The sequence below is a fragment of the Hyphopichia burtonii genome, assembly GCF_001661395.1.
Source record: "Hyphopichia burtonii NRRL Y-1933 unplaced genomic scaffold HYPBUscaffold_3, whole genome shotgun sequence".
NCBI classification, from domain to species: domain Eukaryota; kingdom Fungi; phylum Ascomycota; class Pichiomycetes; order Serinales; family Debaryomycetaceae; genus Hyphopichia; species Hyphopichia burtonii.
Genome location: NW_017963730.1, coordinates 1,276,286 through 1,303,442, shown reverse-complemented (window position 1 = coordinate 1,303,442; position 27,157 = coordinate 1,276,286). Strand labels below are relative to the sequence as shown.

The 27,157-nt window shown below is 34.6% G+C and overlaps 16 protein-coding genes across 16 annotated transcripts; 10 read left to right on the top strand and 6 right to left on the bottom strand.

Annotated features, from left to right (window-relative positions):
• Window positions 1-254: 254 nt before the first annotated feature.
• On the top strand, window positions 255-1,035 carry HYPBUDRAFT_152710 (uncharacterized protein; the record flags this gene model as incomplete). The annotated part of the gene is made up of 1 exon (XM_020221154.1): window positions 255-1,035. Exon 1 carries the CDS (start codon window positions 466-468, stop codon window positions 1,033-1,035), a length of 570 nt encoding a protein of 189 aa, XP_020077105.1. The 5' UTR covers window positions 255-465.
• Window positions 1,036-1,068: 33 nt separating this feature from the next.
• HYPBUDRAFT_148323 (uncharacterized protein) lies at window positions 1,069-2,391 on the bottom strand (the record flags this gene model as incomplete). The annotated part of the gene is made up of 1 exon (XM_020220117.1): window positions 1,069-2,391. One exon carries the CDS (start codon window positions 2,389-2,391, stop codon window positions 1,069-1,071), a length of 1,323 nt encoding a protein of 440 aa, XP_020077104.1.
• A 1,392-nt stretch (window positions 2,392-3,783) lies between these two features.
• HYPBUDRAFT_107019 (uncharacterized protein) lies at window positions 3,784-5,253 on the top strand (the record flags this gene model as incomplete). Its single annotated transcript, XM_020218518.1, has 2 exons — window positions 3,784-4,384; window positions 4,607-5,253. The coding sequence occupies 2 exons, from the start codon at window positions 3,784-3,786 to the stop codon at window positions 5,251-5,253; spliced, it is 1,248 nt and encodes a 415-aa protein (XP_020077103.1).
• Window positions 5,254-5,491: 238 nt separating this feature from the next.
• On the bottom strand, window positions 5,492-6,265 carry HYPBUDRAFT_152709 (iron-sulfur cluster assembly protein). Its single transcript, XM_020221153.1, has one exon. It carries the CDS (start codon window positions 6,249-6,251, stop codon window positions 5,568-5,570), a length of 684 nt encoding a protein of 227 aa, XP_020077102.1. The 5' UTR covers window positions 6,252-6,265; the 3' UTR covers window positions 5,492-5,567.
• Window positions 6,266-6,439: 174 nt separating this feature from the next.
• On the top strand, window positions 6,440-10,216 carry HYPBUDRAFT_148320 (uncharacterized protein; the record flags this gene model as incomplete). The annotated part of the gene is made up of 1 exon (XM_020220116.1): window positions 6,440-10,216. One exon carries the CDS (start codon window positions 6,440-6,442, stop codon window positions 10,214-10,216), a length of 3,777 nt encoding a protein of 1,258 aa, XP_020077101.1.
• Window positions 10,217-10,336: 120 nt separating this feature from the next.
• RBP1 (peptidylprolyl isomerase) lies at window positions 10,337-10,675 on the bottom strand (the record flags this gene model as incomplete). Its single annotated transcript, XM_020221152.1, has 1 exon — window positions 10,337-10,675. One exon carries the CDS (start codon window positions 10,673-10,675, stop codon window positions 10,337-10,339), a length of 339 nt encoding a protein of 112 aa, XP_020077100.1.
• A 403-nt stretch (window positions 10,676-11,078) lies between these two features.
• Window positions 11,079-13,061, top strand: HYPBUDRAFT_138109 (uncharacterized protein; the record flags this gene model as incomplete). Its single annotated transcript, XM_020219658.1, has 2 exons — window positions 11,079-12,738; window positions 12,793-13,061. 2 exons carry the CDS (start codon window positions 11,079-11,081, stop codon window positions 13,059-13,061), a joined length of 1,929 nt encoding a protein of 642 aa, XP_020077099.1.
• A 306-nt stretch (window positions 13,062-13,367) lies between these two features.
• Window positions 13,368-15,450, top strand: TOM70 (protein channel). Its single transcript, XM_020221151.1, has one exon. The coding sequence runs from the start codon at window positions 13,442-13,444 to the stop codon at window positions 15,272-15,274; it is 1,833 nt and encodes a 610-aa protein (XP_020077098.1). The 5' UTR covers window positions 13,368-13,441; the 3' UTR covers window positions 15,275-15,450.
• Window positions 15,451-15,661: 211 nt separating this feature from the next.
• On the top strand, window positions 15,662-16,953 carry TEP1 (putative phosphatidylinositol-3,4,5-trisphosphate 3-phosphatase). The gene has a single exon (XM_020223016.1). The coding sequence runs from the start codon at window positions 15,853-15,855 to the stop codon at window positions 16,909-16,911; it is 1,059 nt and encodes a 352-aa protein (XP_020077097.1). The 5' UTR covers window positions 15,662-15,852; the 3' UTR covers window positions 16,912-16,953.
• A 41-nt stretch (window positions 16,954-16,994) lies between these two features.
• On the bottom strand, window positions 16,995-17,582 carry HYPBUDRAFT_108056 (uncharacterized protein; the record flags this gene model as incomplete). Its single annotated transcript, XM_020218611.1, has 1 exon — window positions 16,995-17,582. The coding sequence occupies one exon, from the start codon at window positions 17,580-17,582 to the stop codon at window positions 16,995-16,997; it is 588 nt and encodes a 195-aa protein (XP_020077096.1).
• A 461-nt stretch (window positions 17,583-18,043) lies between these two features.
• On the top strand, window positions 18,044-20,899 carry HYPBUDRAFT_5846 (uncharacterized protein; the record flags this gene model as incomplete). Its single annotated transcript, XM_020223528.1, has 1 exon — window positions 18,044-20,899. The coding sequence occupies one exon, from the start codon at window positions 18,044-18,046 to the stop codon at window positions 20,897-20,899; it is 2,856 nt and encodes a 951-aa protein (XP_020077095.1).
• A 185-nt stretch (window positions 20,900-21,084) lies between these two features.
• On the top strand, window positions 21,085-21,655 carry TOM22 (Tom22p). Its single transcript, XM_020221150.1, has one exon. The coding sequence runs from the start codon at window positions 21,148-21,150 to the stop codon at window positions 21,574-21,576; it is 429 nt and encodes a 142-aa protein (XP_020077094.1). The 5' UTR covers window positions 21,085-21,147; the 3' UTR covers window positions 21,577-21,655.
• A 222-nt stretch (window positions 21,656-21,877) lies between these two features.
• On the bottom strand, window positions 21,878-23,157 carry HYPBUDRAFT_152701 (bifunctional diacylglycerol cholinephosphotransferase/ethanolaminephosphotransferase). Its single transcript, XM_020221149.1, has one exon. The coding sequence runs from the start codon at window positions 23,027-23,029 to the stop codon at window positions 21,935-21,937; it is 1,095 nt and encodes a 364-aa protein (XP_020077093.1). The 5' UTR covers window positions 23,030-23,157; the 3' UTR covers window positions 21,878-21,934.
• A 151-nt stretch (window positions 23,158-23,308) lies between these two features.
• HYPBUDRAFT_201365 (SDR family oxidoreductase) lies at window positions 23,309-24,600 on the bottom strand. The gene has a single exon (XM_020223015.1). The coding sequence runs from the start codon at window positions 24,115-24,117 to the stop codon at window positions 23,365-23,367; it is 753 nt and encodes a 250-aa protein (XP_020077092.1). The 5' UTR covers window positions 24,118-24,600; the 3' UTR covers window positions 23,309-23,364.
• Window positions 24,601-25,083: 483 nt separating this feature from the next.
• Window positions 25,084-26,130, top strand: HYPBUDRAFT_107839 (uncharacterized protein; the record flags this gene model as incomplete). Its single annotated transcript, XM_020218591.1, has 1 exon — window positions 25,084-26,130. One exon carries the CDS (start codon window positions 25,084-25,086, stop codon window positions 26,128-26,130), a length of 1,047 nt encoding a protein of 348 aa, XP_020077091.1.
• Window positions 26,131-26,632: 502 nt separating this feature from the next.
• Window positions 26,633-27,119, top strand: HYPBUDRAFT_5841 (uncharacterized protein; the record flags this gene model as incomplete). Its single annotated transcript, XM_020223527.1, has 1 exon — window positions 26,633-27,119. A coding segment is annotated over one exon (487 nt), but the record flags the coding sequence as incomplete, so codon positions are not given.
• Between the last annotated feature and the right edge of the window lie 38 nt (window positions 27,120-27,157).

Below are 27,157 nucleotides of genomic sequence, written 5' to 3'. Positions count from 1 at the left end.
TTTTTTTTTTTTTTTTTTTTTTTTTTTTGGTCCTTTTTTTTAATAACTCTTGATGGCATTGAGCCATTAACCATCTGTCTTATTCTACCTTCTAATGACTCTTACACCATTATATAAACTAATTTTGTATTATAATTAATATTGGATAGGTTGGATATTTTTGTTCTTTTTTAATTTTGTATCTTTAGGCGCTTGACCACAGAAAAATTGCAAAATTACAAATGTTGCAAAAAAAATTCTTATTCATAGAATTGGCCCAATACTCTCCAAAGAATTGCTACCTTCAACAATCCTAGGACTCTTTGCTACTGTATCAATAAACTTTGCTAGTCAGACATGAAAACCCTCAATGGTAATATAATAACAAGAGGTAAATATAAAGGATATAAAGATATCAGATTCAAAAGATGTGCAACATCGTGGAGACATACATCTACATGTTCAACTTGTCGCAATTGTCAGCATATGCCCTTTTACCTGTCGTGTTTAGCTGGTTCTGTAATTAATCGTCGAAATGTTGAGTGGTTCCACAATTTTTCGAAAATTAGTTTAAGAGACGAAGAGGAAAACGATTTTATAACTAAATATAATAACACTTTCCAAAGCAATGAATACAATTATGTGTTCAGTAGAAAAAAATATTACAGCACATGGAACGAGGAGCTAGATGAATTGTTGGAGGAGTTAAGTGAAATTCATCCTGATATACTTGAAATGGGGACGAGAGAAAGAAATATTGGCATTATTAAAAGTGACGAAAGCGATGAAAATGATGAAAATTCATTCAATGATATAGTTCAGGATTCATTGAAACCCCAAGATTTGAAACATGTGGAACCATCAAAAATCTTACATTCAATTTCATTACCGGCTCCTTCCAAGAACTCAGTGCTAGGTAGAACATTGACAAACGATCTTAGCGGTAGAAATCCAGCTCGACTTAGCAAAAAATTTAGATTATCAAAGCGAAACGAATCGGGTTTCAATCTTTTTTCAAGAGAAAAGAAAAGTTGGCTATTACAATTTCAAAAGTAGAACGAATAAATATAATAATACATTAAAATAAACTTAAGATTCACCACCGACGACCCAACTACGTAAATCATCTCTGTATTTAATTTCATTAATTAAGCCATTAATTTCTTTCAAATCATCATCATCATTATCATTAGAAGAAACCAGTTTCTTCCAATTATCGAATTTTTCACTAAATTCTTTTTCAGATTTATTGAAAATATCATCGATACATTGTTCAGGCGGATAATTTAGTAAGCTATGTAATTGAGGATCCCAAGTTGATTCCAAGATTTTTTTATAAAGGTTACTTATTATCGGATCCATAATCACGTTACTGTTGAGACTTTGATGATTATTTATTAAATTTTGATGATTATTTGAATCTTTCATCAAAGAAGATGAAATTGAACCGTTTCCATTATTATTACCATTCAAATTATGAGGACGCAATTTTGATAAGGACGATTTTCTTGAAGGAGTATCTGATTTCGAAGGGTTGGTAGAAGGAGTATCATCACTTGAAAATGAAGAAGTTGGCAGAGCCGGATTTTGAAATTTCAGATTAGGAGGAGGGGGTTGTTTACTCAAGGAAGACTCCGAGGGAGAATGAATTACATCATCCAATCCGCCAAAAACGTTTTTCCTTTCAAACTGAGGTACATTGAACCTAGTTGTTGCCGAGGAGTTTAAGTTAGTTGGTTTTCGAGGTTCGAACTGATGATTGTTATTAGAAGAATGAGTATCATTAATCTGTAATTGAGTATGGAAATCATAATTCAAAGGTAGTTCTTTTAATTGAATAGATAAACTGAGAATCAGATTAACTTTTGAATCTTTTAATAAGTATTTTGAAGTGACTGATTCATCAAAATTAAGATATTCCGATAAGTTAATGTCAATTTTACCTAACTCAATGGTTTCACCTTTATGATGATGATTTGAATTCTGCGTTTCAGACAGCATTTTTTCATTTATAAAGAAAACCCTTAAAATCAAATATTTATTAGCAATCAAATTTTCTCTTTTCTTAAAAGGAAATTTCAAGTTACAGCTCAATTGATAATTGAATAAGCATTTAAAGTTGTGGATCTTCTTGGTGGAGGTTGTCACCGAGATATTACCAGAGCCGGACGAGGCCGACGAAGAGCTGGTGTCTGAATGAGGAAGGAGCGAGTGTTCGCTAGCTGTCGAATCCGTCTTGGACTCCTTATCACTAGAAGGAGTATGAGTTTTGAATGTTTTCAATCCGCTAAACCCCCGACGGGCATCCTTGATTTGCAACTCGATGAAGCAGGACCCGCTGATCTGGGGGATGTTGGACAACTCGTTGATAGTCAAGTTGAGACTAAACTTGGGCTTTTTAGATGAAAACATTGCTGGATAACCAATCTACTTCTCCAGGTTTCCCGCTGGCGGGATTTTTATCTACGAAAGAAACCAAGATAAACACCCGTACATTACACCCGTGCATTTTTTTTTCGAACATTACACCCGTGCACCAGAGTACACCGTTTTAAAAGAAAATTTTTCACTCGGTAGCAGATCAAATAAGGACTTGCAACAGAGTAAGGTACATACAACCCAATGCTACGACCGGCATGGAAAGGATGAGACGAACAAAACGAGAGAAAAAGCACTAGAGAAGGAGGCGCCGGGATACGCCTTGATACCTGGGTGGGTATCAATCGTTTAAGTAAGGTTTACACGAACCTAGAAATCCTAATGAACAAAATTTCTATAAGACGGCATTACACGAAGACAGACTAACAAAGAGACTTTCCTCTGAGGTTAGGAGTCTCATTAGAGATGCATAAGCGTTTGTGACTTGCCCCCTCCCCCAGTGGTCCTTCTATTCTCCAATAATACTTTGAAGAATACCTGGTTTTGTAGTGCAAAATAAAGGTCAACCTACTCGGTTAAGTAAAATAGCTTGCAGCAATAGCAGTGTAAGATTCGAATATGTAAAGATAATGATTTATGCGGCTGGATAATCAAGTAATTGCCTTATGTTTTGGGAACAAACCACCGTTATATATTTCTGTTTATTCACCGGCACATCGACCTGACAGTTGTTTTGGCGTATCTCTGCTAAAGTTATCTTGTGATTTCTTTCACTCTTGACTTTACTTTTTCAATTTCACTTGGTTCACCTTCTTCCATAAACGACTGGCACTCCGTCATCTTGGGTATTGCTCAGCTCATTACTCTAGTCTTCGTGTTTCCTTTGTTAGGCAATCAGCTCGGTTTAATATTCGCCTATCAATAGCTCGCGGCCATTGTCCTGCTCTATTAACTTATTTTGTTTTCTTTGTTTATTTCTCTAACCGTGTGCAAAAACAGCAGCTAATCCTTTTTTTAGTGCTTGTTTCTTTAGTGCAGTCTTTGGCCTGGTGCAGTCTTTGGCCTGGTGCAGTGGTTTGGCAGTTTATTTAGTGCAGTTTTCAAAGCTTTCTGGTTTGTTTTTGTTTTATTTATTGGCCTTGATACAAAAAATTATCAACTATCAACAAACTAACAACAACCTGCTAGTGGTCTTTTCAAGCTAGAACGCCCCTTTCCCAACCTCCAAGTATTTTCGTTGAAGATTAGTATTGGAGAAGCAATAATCTGAATTGTTTCTGGTTGATATTTATAAGTATAAGTTATAAAAAAAAAAGGTATAAGTGATTATAAAAGATTATAAGTACAGGTGATTATAAAAAAAAGATATTAAGTGGTTATATTGATATATTTAGTGATATTTAAACAAGTTAAGCACGCGTGATTATGTCTGTTGGTGGAACGATTGAAGAAACAGCCAATGCTACGGCTGATACTTTTAAATCTCTTAGTCTTTCCCTTCCTTTTGAAACGACAAAGTATACTTTTATATGTTTGTTTCTTACCAGAGTGTTAAATTTAAAAGATGAAGCTAAAATTACTCAATTGGTCAATAATAATTCAAGTGATAGTATAGCAACAACAACATTGAAGCCAACGAAAAAGAAACGACCAATCGAAATACTTCCCGGAATTGCTATACCAAATGACCTTTGGTTAAAAGAGGATGTTACCATTAAAGATGTTAAAATTAAAATTTCATTATTACAAGAAATTAATTTAATGTTAGAAAATGAATTAGAATCTTCTCAAAATTATGACAAACCAATTGAAATTGATTTAACTACCTTATCCTACTATGAAAAATTATTGACTGCCTATAAGTTTTTACAAATGCCAGTAAGAGAATCATTCATCTCAAATTATAAACAGAAAACTATTGACTTATCTTTAAAAGAAGAAGAGGAAGATGAATTAGAAGAAAATGATTTATTTGATGATTCAAAATCTTTAATGAGAACCTCTTCAAGAACTTCCACAAGTACTAGTTTTTTCAACTCAAATAATAATTCAAATTCTTCAATTAATAGAAATCAAATTACTAGTCCTCAATCAAATTTTAATACTACTTCACCAAATCCAAATAATAATATGTTTTCTTATACTTTAACTCAAACCCCAACTAATTCTAGTTCGGCTCCAAATAAAAGAATTTCGAATTTAACTGGTGGTTTCATGTCTTCTCGCAAACGATTCTCAACTTTATTAGGTAATAATTCAAATCAAAATCAAAATCAAAATCTTAATAGTAATATCAATTATAATAATGGTATAATATCAACTCCTTATTCAGAATATCCTCCTTCCAATAATGAAATATCCCCTGGTACAGTTGATGAAGATGGTAAAAAACAACAAGCTTTAAATAATCTTTTGGCAAAACTGAAACTTTATCATAAAATTAAAAAACATCGTGAACTGTCAAGCTCCTTGAATTCTAATACTCTGGGTCACTCAAGCTTTTCTTATAGTAATAGAAACAGCATTAGTACCACTAATACCTCTAATTCTGCTCATTCTCGTCGCAGAGCAAGTTCAACCGTGACAACCCCAGATTTTAATGAAAGATCCCTAATGCAACCAGTAAGAATTCCAATGATTCAATTTCCAACTTTATCCCCAGTTCAAAAACAAGAAAATCAAAAAATTAAATTAGAATATTATGTCCAATTGAAAAGATTAACTAATATCATTAGTTCAATGATAGATAATATAAATAAATCAGTTCATTCCCATAATTTGATAAAATTAGTCGAATTTGTTAAAAATTACGTTTTCAAATTCATCATCATTGATGTTTCTCAAATGATTATTGATTATGGGTATTTTAAATCAATGGATTACGGGTCCAAATGATTTGCATATCTTTTCTTATTATACTACTATTTCACTTTTCCTTCTTCTCACAAGTTTTATTAATGATTTTCCTCTTTACCTTTTATTTCTTTAATTGCGTTTAATCCAAATATTTATTCATTCTTCTTCTATTAACTTTTACTTTCACTTTCTTTTNTTTTTGACTTTTTTTGCTTTTTTCATATCCTCCCAAAGTGTCTTTCCTGGAGGCTTTGTATATTACAGTCTGTATACCTTGTGTAATTCTAATAGAGTCTAGACTTAACAAGTTTCAGTCTTCTCTTTTGTTCATTTAAATATGTACTTTTATAAACCTATTTGCAACTGCTCAACATTTGCAGTATAATAGTTAGTAATTGATCATTCTCGCAAGCTGCTGCCACTCTTTCTTTATCATTTAATTGTTTATTCACTTGGTTCTCAGACTGGTGTGTACCTTCCTTAATGAGAATCCGGATTCTGAATCTGGGCGGTAAACATCTTTCTAGTCTGACCCGTATTCCTAAACCAATTAATGTAGCTAATGAACAATGCGTGATGGTAGGAGTAATCTTGATTAAAACTTCCGATATATCGGTCTTTTTATTCTTACCGTGCTTTAATGAAATGTCCGATAAGTTGACCACTGCAAGCTGTGCCAAAGTTAAGGGATGTTCAGGATCAGATATAGTTGAAATCAAATCAAAAATCTCTTGTGAATCAATCAAATCTTCTTCCTCGGCTTCATCTTCTTCCTCCCCTTCAATAGCTCCTGAATCACTGGATAACTCATCTTCTGTGGAATCCTCCATCTCAACATCTGAAACTAAACCTGGGACCTCATTAGATATTGAAACTGGAGACAAGTTTTTGGGCTTTAAAAGTGAAAGGCTCAACACTTTATCGACCATACCTTGATATTTATCTACTCGTTTACCAGCATTCTCGCCGCTTTCAAGACGAGTTGGTAAGTTCGTCACATCTATAACAGTAGGATTTGCATTAATAGGATCAGACATCGTTAGTGTTTAGTTGAAAATGAAAGATGATTGATATATTATTAATCTATTATTATCGATGAAATTGGCAAAAAAAGTTTCATTTTGGTGTACGGGAGTATTGTTGCAGCGAGGTTCCAAATCAAAAAGACATTTATCAAATGAACATCAATGAATACTTGAGGTTATTTCAAATAGACAAATAGGAAATGGAGTTCTATGACCAGGACTTTCTACAGCAATTGGCTCCACTCATTGTCGTGGAGCGTCCAGAACTGATTCCAGGAGATGCTCTAAAGCAATTGTCGTTAAATTTCGAGAAGTCAAGCATATCCAAGAGTTATTGGGATAATTCAATTATCAAAAATAGACTTCTGAGCACTAAATACATAATAGAATATGTTTCCAATGAAGAGGAGCAGTATAAGTTGATTAGTATTCATAAAAACAGAAACCAATCTGAACACTCGATTAACTCACCTTTCAATTTGAAGTCTGATTTGTTTCCTAATGGGATTTTATCCCGAAAATGGTTTGACAAATACCTAAAAGACTTACCATTTGCATTCATAACTATTTCCAAACTACCAGATAACCCAGAAGAAGATCTGGAGTTGAGTTCTAGATTATTAAGTTTGAAGAATAAGTACCACCAAAACAATATAAAATTTATCACAATCTTAGTATCTAATTCAGTAGACCCTGAAGAAGATGATGATAGAGTTAATAAATTGAGACAACTCACTAACCTTCCAAAATTATCTGGAATACTTCACCTTCATAATTCTCCTAAGACTTTACAAAGAGATTCAGAAATACTAGTAGCCAGTTTATTATCGAATTTAAAGAATGCAGCCACCGATTTTTACTCGGGTATTGAATACAAAATTAAACAACGAAATAAAAAATACTATTCATGTCCTTCAACTAAAGATATTGAAACTTCAATTGAACTTACTCCAGACTTCCTTGAAACTCGTAACATGATAAAACAAGCAATGATCCATCAGTTAACATATCCTCATAACTTAGAGTCAAGTATTAAACTACTTGAATTGTCCTATGAGCATATTATTTTGTTATTGAGGGACATTGCAGGAACACTTTACTCGAGCAACGAAGTATTTCAGCATGACATTGAGTTATTCAAGCAAATCCGCAATTTGATTGACATTCTTGCTTTTCACATTGTGAGAGGTTACTTATCTATTGAAGAGCCAACTTTAGCTCTTAGAAAGCATCAAGCTCATATTACGAATGTGCTTGATATCATATCATATGATCGTAATTTAAAGAGCAACAATAACTGGTTATCTATTCAATATCAGTGGATTGCCGAATTGATGAGCTTGGTTCCTAAATCTTTGATGTTCAATGTTCATTCAAAGACCTTCAGAAAGAAAGCCAAAAATATGAAATTAATCGAATTTTACGGAGGTATAAAATTCTTAGATCAATTTCGTTTTGATGTTTTCACTAACCCCGGTTTTCTCTATTTAAAGGCTGCGGGCTTACTTTCTTCAAATACTTCGAAGTTTAAGTCTCAACTTTCGTTCTTGGAATATGTTGACGATGTATCTGTGATAGCGAAAAGGAAGATTGAACTATTGAAACACTCCAAAGAAGCTTTTAAGTATATTGAAACTGATTCAAAATCAAACAATGGCGATGAGAATCAGAATGAGTATCATAACTTCACTAATTACATTAATTGGCTCGTAGCAGAGGAATATATGAACTTGGGAAACGAACAATATAACATGGAAAATGCCATAAGATTTTATCAGGACATTTTAGTTGAAAATGCTTCTGAGTCTAACGTTCCAGCTTTGGGCTCCTGGTTTAAATTTTCTTCCCTTATTTATCAAAAACTTTTGAACTGTTTCTTCGTTATTGGAGATACAAAAGGTGTTTTATCGACAGTAATAAGTCTATCCTTAGTTTCAAAATCACCAAAATATGTAATTGCTACTCCTATCCCTTTGTTGAATGCATTCAAAGAAGATAATTTGCAACTTGACCTTGAAGACAGGAAATTTAACTTCTTTGATCTTGACGTATTATTGGTTGATGAAGGATCCAAGAATAACGAAACATTTGTTTATGACAATATCACCACCCAGTTGGTGTTTAATCCCAAGGTGAATTTGGAAGTCTTAAGAAGTTTGATCCAGGATGATATCTCGAGCATACTGTTAAAGATAAACAGTGTTGAGGTTTTACATTCAATTTCTCTGAATGACGTTATTCTATATAATGCAAAAGGTATGAATGGACCCAAAATTCTTCAAAACAAAATTGAGTTTAACAAAAAGTCTAATAACATGGAAGGTAAGGTAGGCTTGGAATTTGATAGTCAGAATCCAATTGTTATACAATATAGCCAACGAGCTGATCGAGCTGGAATGTATCTGGTACAATCAATAAAGCTAACTCCATCAATTGAAATTGTTAGTAAAGGACGAACCATAACTTTGAATAAGACTGAACGCTTAGTTTTTGATGAAATTGAAAACACAAGAAGTTTGTATTCACACCATAAGAACTTTTACAGTATACCTCATAGCTCCGAATCTGTTCACGGCCTCAATGACTTATTGACAAGCTCTATAAGGCTCTCGAATACATTGTCTCATTGCATAAAGATTTCACCATTGAAACCCGATGTTTCTGTAACGATGTCTGCTAATAATTTGAATTCGATCATCTTAGGGGAGAAGATTATTCTTCCATTTTCAATCAATTATACCAGTCCTAAACAACACAAATTTGAATGTGAATCAATTTTCTTATCCCTGAAGGTTAGTATTGTTAGTAATCGGAAAGATGCTGATCTTGGAGATTTGATGACGTTTAGAAATAACTGGGAAAGTTTGAAGGATGACGAGGTATTGAATTTGAAAGAATTAGTGGATCAAGAAGGAGGCTCAAAAAGTCAAAAACTTTTCTTAAGTATTCATTGCTCTCCTCAAAACCGTATCAAAATACAGCAAAATTCGTATCGGGTTGTTATTGATTTGAAGACCATTGTTCATTATTCAGGAATTGAAGATACAAAAAATGATGATGCTTATGAAAATGATCAAATGAGCATTTATGATACAGCAAGTTATACCTTCCCAATAATTAACGAGCCATTTGAATCGAAATTTGTAATTAGTCCCAGGTATAGATCTGGAAATGGTATTAGTGATATGCCAAACCCATTTGTTTTACTGGAGTCACCGACGTCTCAAGAACAAAACCATTCAATGCCTATTGCAACCAGATTCTGGATGGGTAAATTAGAATTGGCCGATAACTTCAGTACATACGATAGGGAGAAGAATGAAAAATTGAAAATTATACTGTGTTCTTTCCAAATTAAAAGCAAGAATCCTGGATTAATTATTGATCTAGTTGAAGAAGCCCAAAAGAAAAAAGAGTATGTTATAAATCAATATTTTACCACTAGAAGCAAACACGGTATGACCCACCGTAATGTTAGTTTGGTGGTTACCGCATTGGTGAAATGGTGTCGAGAAAATAATCAAGATACTGTGAATGAATTCGAAAGTGAAGACTGGGAAATTGTATTGCCGTTATCAGATCCCAGAGTTCTTATGGATCTTGAACGGGACGGGGATGCCGAGGACCGGGTCAAGTTGAAGTATGTTCTTGAAAATCCAACCCCTAGAATATTCACTTTTTCAACTCAAATGGTTGAAAATGCTGAAGATGAAGAAGTGAGTTGGAAATTTGATGATGAGCGGAATGAAACCCCATTAAAACAAGCTCCTTTTGCAGTTTTACCATTTACCAGGCACGCAATGAACTTTTATTCCCAATATTCATGTCCTGAACTATCGCCAGAGAAGATCCGGGTGGTTAGGTTACCTCAATTTCGGGTCCTTGACGTTGATTACAAGATTTCTCTACCATCGTTATCGGTAAATGAACAAGTTCTAATTGAAAATAATACGTTATATTGGCACAAGAATATATAATACATTAAATACTACAACACATTTAAATACAATAAAACAGGTTATTTCATATTCACATAATAATCTCGTAACAAAAGATTACTTAGAAAACAAAAAAAAGCTATAAACCGTGTATACAATCTAATTGATACCTAACAATTCAACTTCGAAAATCAAAGTGGCATTTGGAGGAATCAAACCTGGGTAACCTCTTTCACCGTAAGCTTCATGACCTGGAATGGTTAAACGAGACTTGGTACCAAGGGATAATTTTGGAATACCAGTGTCCCAACCAGTGATAACTTGTCCAACACCAATGGTGGTTTGGAATGGCTTACCTCTGTCACGAGAAGAATCAAACTTCTTCCCGTTTTCTAAAGTACCAATGTAATGGATGGTAACTAAATCACCTGGTTTTGGAAAGGTTTTACCGTCACCTTCTTGTAAAATTTCAATTTTAGTAGTTGATGGATGGGACATATTTGCGAAAAAACGAGTCTGGGATAATCTAGAAGTAGAATTCAAACGATAATTGACTGATCTAAGACAATTGGCAGATTGCTTGAATGAATTGATCGATGGAATTCCTGAACGAAGAAACATTTGCAAAAAAGGAAAAGCTCATATATAAAACTTCTCAAATGCCAATGGCAAGTTTACCAGCTATGGCTTAACAGACAGAAAAAAAAAAAAAAAAAATGTGCTGTGTACAGGAACAACCATAAACTTTTAAAATTGAACTTCTGTTATCTTCAATAGGCTTTGAAGATAAGTTCAAGGATAGTACCCTATAAATAAGGCTTCAAGGGCAGTATCCTATAAACAAGGGGAGGGAACCAGTGCTTGACGAGAAGGAACACAAGTAGCTAATCTATGGAGGAAAATGGGGAACGGCTGTGATGTAAAGATTGAGATTGACCGTTCAGGAACTGGCGGAACCTTCACCAATCATGATATTATCAGAGGAACGATTACATTGACGGTGACTACCTCGATTCTGCTCAGTTATATCCAGGCCAAGTTGGAAGGGATAACCAAGACCGAGCTCCATGTGCCAACCATGACTAGAAAGGGGAGAGAAAAAGATCGACTTTTGCAGGATGTACATAAAGTACTTTATGATACGTTGATTGTATTCCCACCGTCGAATGTGAGAAAAGTGTCACAGGCAAAGGAGTTCACGTTGAATCCGGGGAATTATAGCTATCCGTTCGAGTTTAAGGTACCACTTAACAGTTCATGTTCACAATTGAAAGGAATCACCAATAAAGTACTGTTTAATATGAAAAAGATGGATTTAGTTATTAATAATGGGAATTTCAATACCAATACTTTAAGAAACATGGCCCAGAATTATTATCAGAACTATGCTGGGGTACCGTCATCGCAGCAAAATCCACAGGCACACCAAGAACAACAATATCATATCACCAGTCAATTACCACCTTCGCTTAGTTTGGGAGACTTTGCCAGTGTCAAGTATTACGTTAAGGTTACTTGTAAAAGAGCATCTTTTTTAAAAGCAAACTTACGATCGTTTGATCCATTTGTATTCTTACCATTGGATTTGGATAGCCATAACCAACCAATTCATTTGGGAGGCGAGTTCGAAGAGTATCGAGAGGTTTTTTTTAGAAAAGAGTTGATCTTTAAAGACCGGCTCCCGTCGATTGTGGCGGTGAAGATCCCTTCTTCCAAGAGCAACAACGGTTCCGATATCCAATTCAAACAAAATAATTATCGACCACCTCCTCAACCAAAGAAATCGGGCACTTTTTCGAGTATGTTTCGTTCATCCACTGGTAATAGTGCCCCAATGAGCTCCAAACCATCCTCGCCGTTTTCTAGAGATAACGCTCCTGAAATTAACATGTACGATGTTCCATTTTCATTTGAGGTCAGATTTCGGCATCCTGCATTCTTAATACCCACCAAGGCACCATCATTCAAGCTATTCTTGGTGTCGAACGTCAAGCCAAGCCGCTACTCGTTGGCCCAGTACGGTAAGCCTGACGATTCAAATGGGTTGGGGGTGGTGTACCTACAGAAACTTATTGTAGAACTAGTATCCACAACCACAATCTCTGTTTTGGAAAATGATTCTGGAAGCACCCGGGAAATCCACGAAGCCAAACACGATGACGTTATTAACGTGTGCAACAACACCTATGAGAATTTGAAATTGGACTTATTCAACGCCCTCAAACTGAAATCATTAAATTCATCGGTTACCAGCACCCAACGGGAATCAAACGCAATTTATGAATTAGAAATCCCAGCCAAATATTATGAAAATAGCATTTTACCAAGACACCTATCTCCAAGCTTCCGAACTTGCAATATCGATAGGAAATACACTTTAAACATTCTGGCCGGATTCCTGAGTGAAAAAATTACCGACTTCAACAAGGGAAGCGAAGAAATGACGAAAAAAGTGAAGTACGTGGATATCAACTGCCTGAACATCAAAGTCTTGAGCGGCTTGAATCTCACCAGTAATCTCCACCACAACGCCCTGAAAACAAGACTCTCGAGTGTCTCGAGTGGCACTTCCAGCGTTCCTAACAACGTTAATGGTTATTCTAGTGCTCAAACAGAAAAAGATCAGCTACAAAACTACCACCAGCAACAAGATCAACAGCAACATGAACAACAACACCAACAACACCCACCAGCTTTCCCGTCCCGCCCCGTCGTAACACCCAACACCAACAGCACCCACAGCATCCCCCAGACTTCCCAGGATAACGAATGGAGCGACTCGGTCCAACTCCCGACCTACGACGACGCCCTCAGAGAAAGCACCTACCAGGACGACAGCGAACACTACCGAGCACGCTCGCGCTACCACCAACACAATATATAGGTTTATATGATCCAATGTTTTGTAATAGTAAGTTGAAGTGTAGAATTGCAACCGTTGCACCAAAGGGAAGTGAAAGCCGATTTTGCGTGTGCCAAAACGAAAAGTTGAAAAATTCAAATGAGAAAAAAAAAGTAGTGAGCCAGTGAAAAATTGTTTAAATTTTCCCGGAGTGAACAAAGGAAAAAGAGAAAAAGGTACTTTAATAACTAATCTCTTTGGATTATTCGATTCAATATATCTGATATCAATTAGATAGATAGCTGATTTGATTCAACAGGTCTCGAGTGTAAATAGGTATAATTGATATTTTTTTTTGTTTTACCGGTATTGTTTATTCTATTTGGATCATTTGAAAAAAGAGAGATTTTATTGCCTTCAGGATGTCAGGATTAGAAAAAACTTCTAACAACTTCTTTGTTAGAAACCAAACTCTCATTGCCGTGACTGCATTGGCAGGTGTTTCTGCAGTGGGTGCATACTACTATTATGCACAGCAACAAAGAGGCTTGAGTGGAGATTCTAGTGACGCCACTGGATCTAGTGATGGATCAAGTAAGAAAAAGAAGAAGAGTAAGAAGAATAAGAAGAAGTCAGCTGGTGAATCAGGCGAAGATGCTAGTAATGAAGGAGCAGCTGCTTCAAGTAGTGAAAAATTATATCCAATTGGCGAAGATGGATTACCAAATATTGGTGATGAAATTGTTGAAAAATTATCCGATAAAGAAAAAGAAAGTTGGGCTAATGCTTTAAAAGAAGATGGTAATACTGAATTTAAGGCTAAGAAATATAATGAAGCCATTGCTTATTATACTGCTGCTCTTAAAATTAAGGTTGATCCAGTTTTTTATTCAAATAGATCTGCTTGTTATGCTGCTTTAGATGATCATGAAAAAGTTATTGAAGATACCACTGCAGCAATTAATATAAAACGTGATTACACTAAATGTCTTTTACGTCGTGCAACCTCTTATGAAAAATTAGAAAAATATGGTGAAGCAATGTTTGATTTAACTGCTGTTACCATTGATGGTGGTTTCAATAATAAATCAGTTGAAAGTATTTTAGAACGTGTTTTGAAGAAAAAATCAATTAATATCGTTGAAAAAATGATGGATGGTAGTTCTTTCGATTTACCTTCTGCTTCTACTATTGGTTCTTTCTTTGGTGCTTTCACTCCTGATACTAATCCTCATGGTATTTCCGAAGAAAGTACTGGTGCTGATAAATTCTTATTTGATGCTATTGCTCAAATCAACTTGAACACTCCAGAAGGTTATGATAATGCTGATTCCTTGATTAATCAAGCTGTTGAAGCTTACGATATTACCAACTTAGATCCTGTATCCGAAACTGCTGCTAAAGCTTCTATTGCTTTAGAATATGCCTCTGCTTTCAAATTCTTGAGAAATGACCCAACCGCTGCTACCATTGAAATTGAAAAAGCTATTGCTTTAAAACCAAGAGCTAGAACTTATGTTTATAGAGCTTTGGTTAACGCCGATAAAGCTTCTTTCACTCAAGCTCTTGCTGATTTCGAAGAAGCTAAAAGACTCGAACCAAACTCTGCTGATGCTTATTATCAATTAGGTCAATTACATTATATGTCTAATGAATTACAAAAATCTGAAGAAAATTTCAAAAAGGCTACCGAATTAAATCCAGAAAATGTTTATGCTTATGTTCAATTGGCTTGTATTGCTTATAAATTAGGTAACCATGAAGATGCTGAAGCTAAATTTAAATCTTGTAAATCTAAATTCCCAACTTCTCCTGAAGTTCCTAATTATTATGGTGAAATCTTAACTGATAAAGGTCAATTGGATCTTGCTTGTAAACAATTTGATACCGCTTCTAGATTACAAGCTGCTTTACCTGTCTTCTCTGTTGGTGCCTTACCTTTAATCAATAAAGCTTATGCTCTTTCTAAAGGCGGTGAAAGATCCCCAGAAGCTGAACAATTATTAATTGAAGCCTGCCAATTAGATCCAAAATCAGAATTTGCTAGAACCACCTTGGCACAAATTAAATTACAAAATGAAGATGTTGATGAAGCAATCAAATTATTCGAAGAATCTGCCCAATTAGCTAGAACTTTCGAAGAAAAAGTTCAAGCTACCTCTTTTGCTGAAGCCACCAAAATGCAAAAAAAGATTAGAGCTGATCCTTACTTATCGGAGAAAATCAACGAATTGTTAAGAAGTCAATTTGCTTAAAAAAGTAACTGATTTCTCATAATAAAACAAAAAAGATGTAAGAATATTCAAACTTTGAAATGCTTGATTGGTTATTTATTTCATTCCATTTCTGTCTTTTTCTTCTTTCAAACTAATCAGTTCTGTTTATTCTGCTATCCTTACCCTCATCTCTTTTTCTCTCTAATGATGTTTCCATCGTGTCTATCTTTTCCTTACCTTCGTAGTTTGATCAACTATTAGGTGGTGTATTCAAAATTTGTATTTTACCTAAAACCTCCTACTTGATTGCTTCAACTCACTTGGTATTGATGATTTTTTGTATATATTTTCCATTTTTCAACCAATAGTTTCCCCTAGTATCAAGTTTCTTGTAGCATACATTTCGCAGTTGAAAGTGTACAAAAAAAAATACTACTCTCTTCATTATTGAAACCAAGCTTCTTCCAAGAGGCTCCCTTTGAACCAGCGATTTTGAAAGAAAGAGAGGATTAGTCTTTGAGTAAGTTTCACCGTTTCGAAAATTCGGGTCCAAGTACAAGCAAAATCATTTGAAAGCCATTGTTTGCAACCAACAAGCGGTAATCTAATTCTTTCGAATGAAGGCCCTAGTTAGATCATTTGTTGCATTTCCAAAGCTCCCGTATTACGATGATCAGTTAAAAATTCAATTGGACTTAGCTTACATTACTCCTGAGCTAATTGTTTCTTCAGGTCCAGTCAATAGTTATTATAAACTGTTTTATCGTTATCCGATACATGATTTTGTAAAATTTTTGCATTTCCGTCATGGCGAACGTTGGTGTGTATGGGACTTCAGAGGCGAAGGTGCTGGTTATTCTGATTCTGATTTATCTGGCCATGTTAGACATCATCCGTTTCCGGATCACCAAGCTCCCACAATCCAAATAATTAAGAAGTCAGTTCAAGAGATTGACGAATGGTTAAAGGCCCACGAAGGTAATATCGCCGTGCTACACTGCAAAGCTGGTAAAGGTCGCTCAGGTACAATTGCGTGTGCTTATTTGATTTATAACAGTCATTTGAATAATGATGATACAACCACTGTTGAAAATATTATAGGTCTTTTCACTAAGAAGAGAATGAGGCCCTCTGCCGGCCAGGGGATATCTATTATATCTCAAACACGTTATTTAAATTACTGGTACCGATATTTAAAAGAAACTAATAAATTTAGGGAAAGTCATGATTGGTTTGATTCTCATGATACGATCGGTTCTATAAAATATATCAAATTCAATAACTTGACTACTAATTCATGGAACTACTTGATGAGTCTTAAGTTTAAGCTTTTTAGTTATTCGCCTACTTATGATGATGGTGCTGAATTGAAAAATCTTTTCAACCTTGAAAGTCATCATAAACGAGAGGTTAATCAAAAGGAAAATTGCATCACTGTCTATCCCAAAACTTCTTTCTTGAAAACTTCAAAAGATTTGAAGATGACCATCAATGGTCTTATATATTATTGGTTCAACATGTATTTTGAAACTGCCACTACAGAATTCGATAATCAACTTCAAGGTAGTCATTTGATAAAATGGGATCAGTGTGATGGGATCAAAGGTACCAAACAGAGAGGCGTTAAGGTATTTGATAATATAGAAATCGCATGGGTCTTTCAATTGAAAGAGTGATCGTTTTTATCGCTGGTTTGCTATATAAGTTCTATTTATTTGATGCCATTAATATATTTTATGCTATTTATACACGAAGGGAATTAACCACCTCTTTTTTCGTTATCAAGCTCTAACCATATCTCTTTTAAGGTTTTTTGAACATCTGGAAGATATTTTGAACCCTTAGTGAGCTCAGTCAAATTACCCTTGCTCAAAGTATATGGTTTAGACGATTTGATTTCATTAAATAATATGATATCAGATCCTTTCCACTGGACATTTTTCAGGCCGTACTTCTTTGAAAAAGTCTCAAATAATCTTATGGCTATAGGAGGAGCATTGGGTCTGGCTTGTTTCAGATTCCCATTAGGGGGTTGAAGAGACTTTTCCAACTTTGCTTCAATTTCCTTGATCGATATCGGATATATAGGTGCCAGGTTTTGATTAGTGTTCTTACCTTGTTTTTTAGGTGATGGAGATATTAGTTGCATTGACTTAATGAATTGAGCATTGAAAAACCTATACGTCTCTGCCTTTTGGTTCTGGATATTTTTCCCAGTGTTACTGCTAACTCTTAATGCTAATACTGAATGAGACGACGAACAGGCATAAACAACCCCAGTTATAGATTCATCTAACAACGTGGTTATTTTCACTTTTAAATTATTGATTTGATCCAAATGGTTCATGAGCACCGTTGAAGTATCGACAATGTTTGAGTCCGATCAAGGGTTTAAGTTCTGTTATGACTATATTTATTGTGTTTAAGCTTTATTTAATCGTTTCTACTCTTATCGATTTTTCAGCTTTTCAATTCTATTTCCTATGGCTCTTACTATTTTTCCTTTCTTTTTCCAGTTTATAAATGCCTTCTTTCTAATATGTATGCAAAAGTGGATTCCTGTGTCTTTTCCAGGCGGGTTTAATTGTAAAAATCAGTCAACAGTAGTAGAAATCAAATGAACTGTGCTGTTTTCTGTGAATCAGAAGGAGGAAAAAATTAATGGGATTGAGGTTATGGTGTCACCTGTATACAAAAACTCCAAATAACACGCACAACACTAATAAAGAAGTAAATCAACTAAATCAACTAATTGATTATACCATTGGTGAAGTATTAGGAGATCGAGGATACTAGGAGAAACTGATCATGGAGAGTGAGCCAAATCTGATTGACCAGCTAGAGGATCAAATCATTGATCATCCCGATGCCGATACCAAAAAAGCCTTGAATGAATCATCGATAGATGAAACTTTTCAAAAACGATTGAATGAACGAGCAGAACAGTTTGCCAATTCTAGTAGCCAGTTTGATGCCGGGGCAAATGGTGGCACTAGTGAAGGCAATGTATCTGGATATGGACCACCGGGATCAAATGCCATTGGTTTACAATTTTTAATCACTAAGACTCATTTGCAGTATGAATATAAAGATTTTGAAGATTTACAAAAAGAATTGAGTGAATGGTTTGCATTTAATGATTTTGCTACGTTATCTGGGCTTGGATACCTACCAGAAGCATTTCAAAATGAAATTGAAAAGCGATCACACGATGATCGTCTGATTAATGAAAAAGTAATTGAGATTTTAAAATCAAGTGTAACAACTTTAGAACACGGTTCTACTAGTGACTCTTTGGGAAATGAAGAACTAAGTGATGCACTTGACTTACTTTTGTATTACTCATTTGGCTCATATAAGTCGACCGACTTGGAGGGACAACTAAAGAATATCAGTCACCATAATAAAGTGCTATATGACTTGGACATATTAAAACCAATTCTTCAATGGATGAAAAGCTTCATTGATTCTCGTATTGCGATCGATAACGAATACGATATTGTCCTGGAAAGTGAAGAAAGCAACGATTACGAGGAATCTCAAGAAGATCCCGAGGAAGTTCCATATTCTATCGCTTCTAATTACTTCAAGATATTAACGCTCTTCTATTTCATATTAAATACGTTTCTTCAGTGCCAATCGGATGTCCGCTTTCAAAACTTAAGGGATAATCTCATATCCAATGATATACTATCTAGCATCATTGAATTCATTGAACATTGGAAATGGAATCCTAATACAAACTATAGAATAAGATATCTTTTCTTGATAACTTGGAAATTGATTTTAATTGAAATGGGTGATTCTTCTCAAATGTCAAAAACTGATGATTTCTTACTCATGAAGCACAATATAAAGAATAAAAAAGGTAAAGATATACCCAGCTCCAAGTTAACATGCTCTCCGCTAGATTATTTCACATTTAGAGAAGACTTGATGGATAAATACCCACTTTATAACGATGATAAAAGTAAGTCACCTTTTAAATTCAAAGAATTTGAAAATGCAATTAATCTGGCTTCGCAAAAAGATACTGAATCTGATTCTGTATCCACCAAGTCAAACTCGAGTATTGATACCAATTATGATTATTTCATGGCTATGAATTCACAATCTAATTCATTGTCAAATTTATTGGAGTTACCAAGACCAAATAAAGTGCATACCGTTCTTAGTCAATTACCTGTCCAAACAGTACATATTGCAACACCAGTTCCATCGCCTCCCACTACGCCTTCTGACTACATGTCAGGAGGTGAGAAGATAAGAAAACTGTATCATGTTAATCAAGGTATGCCACTTATTTACCCACATTCTGGAGAAAATGGTGAGGTCCAAGTACCATATTCAATTAAAGAAGCAGATGAAATTTTGAAAAATTCAATATATGAGAGTTATTCCATCAAAAGATTATGGGATGAAAGACAAAAATTTATGATCCAAGAACGAGGAAACGTTAATGAATATTTAGAAAATAACAACGAAAAATCAAATGAAGAATTTGAGTATGATGAAACTTTATTAAATGAATATCCTGAATATAAATCCGAGATCAAGTCTTTGTTGAGAGTGGAATCTTTCTATAAAACGAATATTTGCCGTTTCAATTCATTGATTCAAGTATTAATGGAAACAATAAAATCAAATAAGTATGATTATAACCTTAATTTTGCAGAAATGGAATTAAATCCTGAGACTTCATGTATAAACCAAATGGTAAATGATAATTTAACCAAAGATGAATCAATAGCTAAAATTCAATTTGTTATAATGCAGCAATTGGAAGTTCAAAAAATCAAAGAAATTACATTGAAGGCAAGTTCTGCAATATTAAATTTATTACTTAAATGGTTTAAGATCAATCACGTTTTAAAATTTTATTATTTAAACTCACTTCTATTCGACCAGCAATATTTCAATGTTTTGATGGAATTTATTAGCATAAGTATCAATAACACAAACTTAAGAAGACCAAAAGACTCAAAAGATGCTAATGAATCAGATTCACTTTCAGAATACGAAACATTAATTTGTCAAAATAAATTAATGAATCCAGAAATTACATTACCAAAACTCGAATTCTTCCATAATTGTCACGAGTTAAGTTACAATGGAGGATATGAATTGATTAATAAGATTCCGTTATCAAAACTACCTAATGAGGTCGACGAACATAATATCAATAATGTTACCATCACCAAAGCAAATAAAAGTTTCTGCTTCATCCTTACAAATCTTCTTAACGTCGCCAATAAAATATTAATCAAAAACGTCTCTCAGAGAACCTTCATCTTGAATGAATCCAAACCTTCAGAATACTTTAAAATCATCCTACTCAACTACGATAACGACCATTTGAAGATTCCAATCTTGAAAATCCTAAAGAAATTGATCCCATACCAAGGAAGAAAATGGAAGTCGATCAATATGGATCTCATTTCTCTAATCTACCTCAATCTTAAATTATCCTTAAAGGATAATTGGTTAAGTGGACGGGATTTAGAAAGTGACTTCAATAACTCATTTGATCAAGAAATCGCCTTGAGATCTTTGCTACAGTTCTACAACATGAGAAAGTACCCTGACCAAATGCAAAGCTTAGGCTACCAAGTTTCATCCGATGATATCCCTATCCTTGACTTAAACCATGAAGATTGGTATTAATCTAATCTAATCTACATCAATATACCTATAAAGACTCTATTTGTAGTGCAACACCCAAAGGTCGTGTAGAACGCTGGATTTATTTCGCCGTCACCAAAACGAAAAAAAAAAAAAAAAAAAAAAAAAAAAAAAAAAAAAAACTGGGAAAAAAATTTAATGAAGCATTGACAATTTGCTTCGAACGAAAAAAATCGCTTTGGAAGATTAGAGTTGAAGAACTTACCAGGATACATACATAAGTAATCACAATGGTTAAATTATCTCAAGTCGAAGACGAATCTTCATTCCAAGAACAACCAGCCAACGCTTCTGGTGCCGCTCCAGCCAAGGAAACCCAAGCCGAAGAATCAGATAGCGAAAGTGATTCTGATTTTGATGATGATTTTGATGAAAATGAAACTATTTACGAAAGAATTGTTGCATTAAAGGATATCATCCCACCAAATCAAAGAAATTCCTTGAGCAACTTTGCTTCTTCAATCAAATCTGGAATTAATGCATCTGGTAGTTACTTATGGATCATAACTTCCTCAGTTCTTTTATTGGGTGTTCCAGCAATTTTAGCAATTCAAGCTGAAGCACAAATGAAGGAAATGGAAAAACAATTTACTTTACAACAATCAGCTCAAGATGTTTTGGCTCCAGGTACTGAAAACAAAGATGAAAAGAAGGCTTAAAGAAGCTGAAATCAAATAATAAAGAATATTCATCTAATGATTTTTTCTATTCTTGTGCTCTTAGGTTTTCTAAGATGATGTCAATACGTTTTATGTTTTTGAAGTATTACTTTCTTTGCTTTTCATTCCTTTCATTCTTTTCTTGTATATATAGACTTGTTGAGTCTGAAAATATTAAAATCCCAGCCAACAACATTTTTTCCAAAGGAAGGTTATCTTCCTTTATCCTCTCAACTCGTTCGTTCAATACATACGATTACTATACTGTATAATATATATGTATATGTATATATATATGTGTGTGCGAGTGTGTAAAACAACATAGAGCTTTAATCTATGACTCTATAAATAAAAAGGTTCATGCTTTTTTATGTTTAATAGATAAAGCATAAATGTCTAAATAAGTAGTAATTTCAGTGATGATTTCAGCAACGAAAGTACCATGGATCCCCAAAGTAACCCCAACACCTAACCAACTAATTGCACCCAAGACTGAATTATAATCATAACCGAAAAAATCAATTAAAATTTTAGATACAATTAATTGAGCTAAGGGAGTAAACATTGGGAATTGAATGTAAGGGAATTTTTGTAAAGTCAAGTGGGCCAAGATTATACGGCCAACTGAAAAGGCAATTGTAAAGCCAATTGAGACAACCAAGGCCAAAGCGTGAACAGAAAGGACTTCTGGATAGACCCAAATAAATAAGACAATGGTAGCATAGTAGGCAAAGAAAGGAATCAATCCTTTGAAAGCAAGATCGGAATTATCTTTTGCGGAAGCATCATCGTTAGTGGAAGCGGAAGTGGGGACATTTGTAGTATTAGAAGATTTTTCTAATAATTCATATTTCTTACTGACATTACCCATTGCAGTGATGATGTTGAAGTATAATGAACTGAGACCAACAACGATGTAAAACACTGAAGAATCAACGTCAACTGGATCATTAAAACCAAGAGAGGATAAATCTAATTGGAATAATTTAGCGTGCCAGATTCCTGGTCCAAAAATCCCCGTGATTATATATAAAGTAACAATCATTAAAATACCTTCGACTGGCCCACTAAAAGAAGATAAGAATAAAGTATGAGTATGATATTCTTCCCAAGTTGAAGTATAAAAATTGCAAACCGAAGCAAATTGAGCAATCATCAAGTAACCAGAATAACCTAATTGGAAAACCGAAGCAAAAACCAAGGTACCTAAAGTAGTATTTATGGCATCGATTGAATGATCGAACAATTCACCCAATGGACCACTTTGACCTGTTCTTCTTGCATGACAACCATCACAACCATCAAAAGTTTGATACATGAACAAGCCAAACGCGTAGAAAAAATAGCACCAACGAGGAGAGTCTGAATTCAAGTATGGATCATAATAAAAGACAGCCACTAAATTGAAAAGAATAAACACCAATCCTAATAACGTGACCACGTTTGGGGCCATTGATAATGGGAAAATCTTAACAAATGAATTCCACCATTTTTTCAAGATTATTTTAGAAATGAGCGAATGATCTTCTGAAGAATACTTATATTTCTTAAGATTCGGTAATTTATTTGTCGGAATGAAAATACCCATTTTCCTTTTACTAATTCTCTCTTCTTTCAAGTAATTATCCTTTTCAATTATAAAAAAAGAAGTAATTGATATCTCATTGAAAATTTTAAAACCAAATCCATGTGCGCACCCGTTGAATACAGCAAAAAACGATTCAAAATACAGTAAAATAGAAGGAGTATGTATTGTTTAGACAATAGAGAAAGTCACATGTATATACTTCAATAAGCTAGATTGGTACCATCGAAATTGATGAATTTACCATTGATTTCATCGGTGGCTTTGTTAATGATTTTTAATACGCTGGTAGCACTTTCTTCTGGAGTGATTGCCATTGATCTCAATGCTCCCCCAATTTGGGGATTTCTGGCATCGAATATGTCAAAAGTTTTAAGAGCAGTTTCGGTCAGAACGGTTCCAGGGTGAATCGCCAAAACAATAAAACCTTCGGGCTTTAACTCAGAAGCTAAATTATAAGCAGCAAAATTGAGAGCACATTTGGTTTGACCATAAGGATTAAAATTTGTGTTAATTGGAGCTTGGAAAGAACCGGCTAATGAAGAGATAATGGCAATTTTTTTAATATCACTTTTGATCAAGTATTTATATAGTTTCTTTAAAACCAAAATTGGACCAAGAGTGTTGACTTTATAGTGATTTAGCCATTCGTGTTCAGGGATTTCTAAAACTTTAGAAATAATGGTCCCCATAGCAGCGTTGGAAATGAAAATATCAATTTGACTAGTGATTGGTTGAATTTGATCATCCAAAGTATCAATTGACTTCGAGTCGCCAACATCAACTTCAATGATATGAATATTGGAATTTTGCTCTGCAAGTTTGAGCAAATCAACTGCTTTTGACTTATCACGAACAGTTGCAATAACTTTGTTATTGAGATTCTCAGCTAATGAATTCACAATTGCGAATCCAATGCCTCTGTTAGCACCAGTGATAAAGTAAGTAGTAGACATTGTTGTTTAGTGATTTGAATCTGCATTTCCATTAGCATTCGCCCATTTATATAGTCTGTAATTTGCATCCATTCAGTATCGCATTTGGTGAATCACATAATTTCATTGGAGATTCACCAATTGCTGAGGGTGATTCACCAAGCTACTGAAGGTGAATCACCTATTTAACTGAGAGAGAATTCCCTATTTAACTGAATGGGCTGCACATTTCAACTAAAGGATCGTTGGTGGTCCATGAAGGCTGAAAGAATCAAGACCGGATTTGTGTCTCGCAGTAAGCCTACCTAATACAAGATGGACTAGCCTATTATACAATGTCAGTATACGATACACTACATTCACTAGTACGATATACTTAGGACATGTCTACATATACATACCATAAGCCTACGCTACACCGATACACGTATCATACGTCCTACGATACCCCGATACAAATATCATACGTCCTACAATAAAGACTGTATACGTGCTAAAAATAAAACCTCCGTGACTAGGATCATCAACACTATCATCAACACCACCCCTGCCACCACCACTATCACCGCTACTATCACCACCACTATCACTATCAACGTCAACATCAAAGCCACTAGTGTCAAGGATACATGACTAATACGAGATTTAGTACCCCAAAGTCGGCCAGTACGGCGAAAGCGAATGCTCGCCAATACAAAAACTGAATGATCCTGCCGCAATACAACCAAGACATGGGTCCATTTAAACAATAGAATAAGAGACTCTACTTCTTATATGACGTCTTGGTCGGCATAACCTTGTGTGATTGGTCAAGGAATTCACTTTTCGTATTTAGGTTAATCTTATCTGATATTTTCCAGCCTTTCGAGACCCGTTCCTGATTCTTACGATATTGTATAAATGTCTGGGGTAATCCTCACATTATTTTACTTAATCTAGTTATTTTAATTAATTTAATTATAATTAAATTACTAGTTATTATTCAACATGTCCGCTGGCGAAGAAATTGATCAGGCGAATTATAAAAAACAATTAGAACGCACCCAATCTAGTGACTCGGATGCGATTAAAAAGGAACCTCCATTAAAGACCGATCCTAGATTTGTTTCACAAAATTTTGCTCAAACGTATCCAGTTCCTCATGCAAACACTTATCAAAAGATATTAGAATCGTGTGGGAAGTTTTTCGGTGGTTGGGGTACTTTCTGTTGTCTTTGTTCGAATCCATATAAAGAAGTTAGAGAAGGTGATGTTGGTTTAGTCTTAACTTTTGGTAAATTGAGTAAGTGTTTAGAACCTGGTCTTAATTACGTTAACACTTGGTCTGAACAATTGATTAAAGTTAATATCAAAACAAATATCAGAGAAATACCCGCACAATCATGTTATACTCGAGATAACGTTAGTGTTGTTATAACTAGTGTGGCATATTATAATATTATTGATCCTCAAAAGGCGATTTTCTCAATCGATGATATTCATTCTGCGGTTATTGAAAGAACTCAAACCACTTTAAGAGATGTTATTGGTAATCGTATTTTACAAGATGTTTTAGAAAAAAGAGAAGAAATTGCTGAATCAATTGAACAGATCATTTCTAAAACTGCCTTTGATTGGGGGGTTAATATCGAATCTATCTTAATTAAAGATTTACAATTGCCCCAATCAGTTCAACAATCGCTTTCTAAAGCTTCTGAATCAAAACGTATTGGTGAAGCTAAAATCATTATGGCTAAGGCTGAAACCGATGCTGCAAGACAAATGAGAAAGGCTTCCGACATCTTGTCGTCTCCAGCCGCTCTTCAAATTAGATACTTGGATGCTCTTCAAAATATGTCTAAAAATCCCGGTACTAGGGTTATTTTTATGCCTTCTTCTGATGCAATTGAAAAAATTGCTCATGCTCCAACTGCAAATCATCAACAACAACCTCTCGAACCCATCTCTGAAAATTCTACCGGAAGAACTGATATTAACCAATCAAGAGAAATCACTAATACCATGGCTCTTCAGGAAGCTTTAAGAGATGACTAGTGTATATTCGTATAAATTGTCAAATCCATTTAATTTTATGTACTTATTCTCCTTCGGTCCGCATTCCCGACCGAGCTGGTTCTTGTATGAATTCCTCTTGTAAAATCCTGGCTTATCATCCGTCGTTTACCCTCGTATACAACATCTTGCTCCAACAGCAAGTCCTCCTGAACAAACGTCTACCGTAGAGAGATTACTAATACTATAGCTTAAACCTCTATTACGACTATTGTATAAAATTCTAAATCGGTTTTCTATTCAAATCCGGTCCGAAGACCCGACCGACCTTTTCTCTAAATGCTCTCGTTCAATGCTTCAAGGCTAACCGTTCTTCTAAACATTCTTTCGTTTACCCTTGTATACATTATCGGATGTTTGATCAGTAATTAAAGAATTGCAGCAATTTATTGTCTTGTTTCAAAAAAAAAAAATTCGTTCTTCTAAAATACTTAAGCACTTGCTTTTCCCTTGAATGGTCCAACTTTATGATAAGGGCTAAGTTATGATATTGAAAAGATTGGTCAGGGATAGCACGTTAGGAAGAATCATATACAAAACTACTCAACACCTGTTTTTCTCGTATCCTGAAGAAGATCCAAATTATTCGGTACCAGAAAAATATCTACCAACTTCGTGCTCACTGTCTAACTCTACAATTGCCAATAACCATGATGCAATATGCAATGATGATGAAAAACTAGATCATTCCCCGGTAACTTACAAGTATATTGCCACATGGGACTCCGATAATGATGCTGAAAATCCTTATAATTGGACTGTAAGCGAAAAGGCAGTAGTCTGTATTTTAATTGGGTTTAATACTATTTGCCAATACCTTGCTGCTTCAATTTTCACTCCAATTGCTGCTGATTTGAAAAAAGAGTTTGGTGTTACCACCGTTCAATCTTCGTTGCCATTAAGTTTATTCGTTGTTGGTTATGGTATTGGACCAATGATTTCAAGTCCTCTCACGGAAATTTCTAAAATAGGTAGATCTTCTATTTATACCATTAATTTATTAATGAGC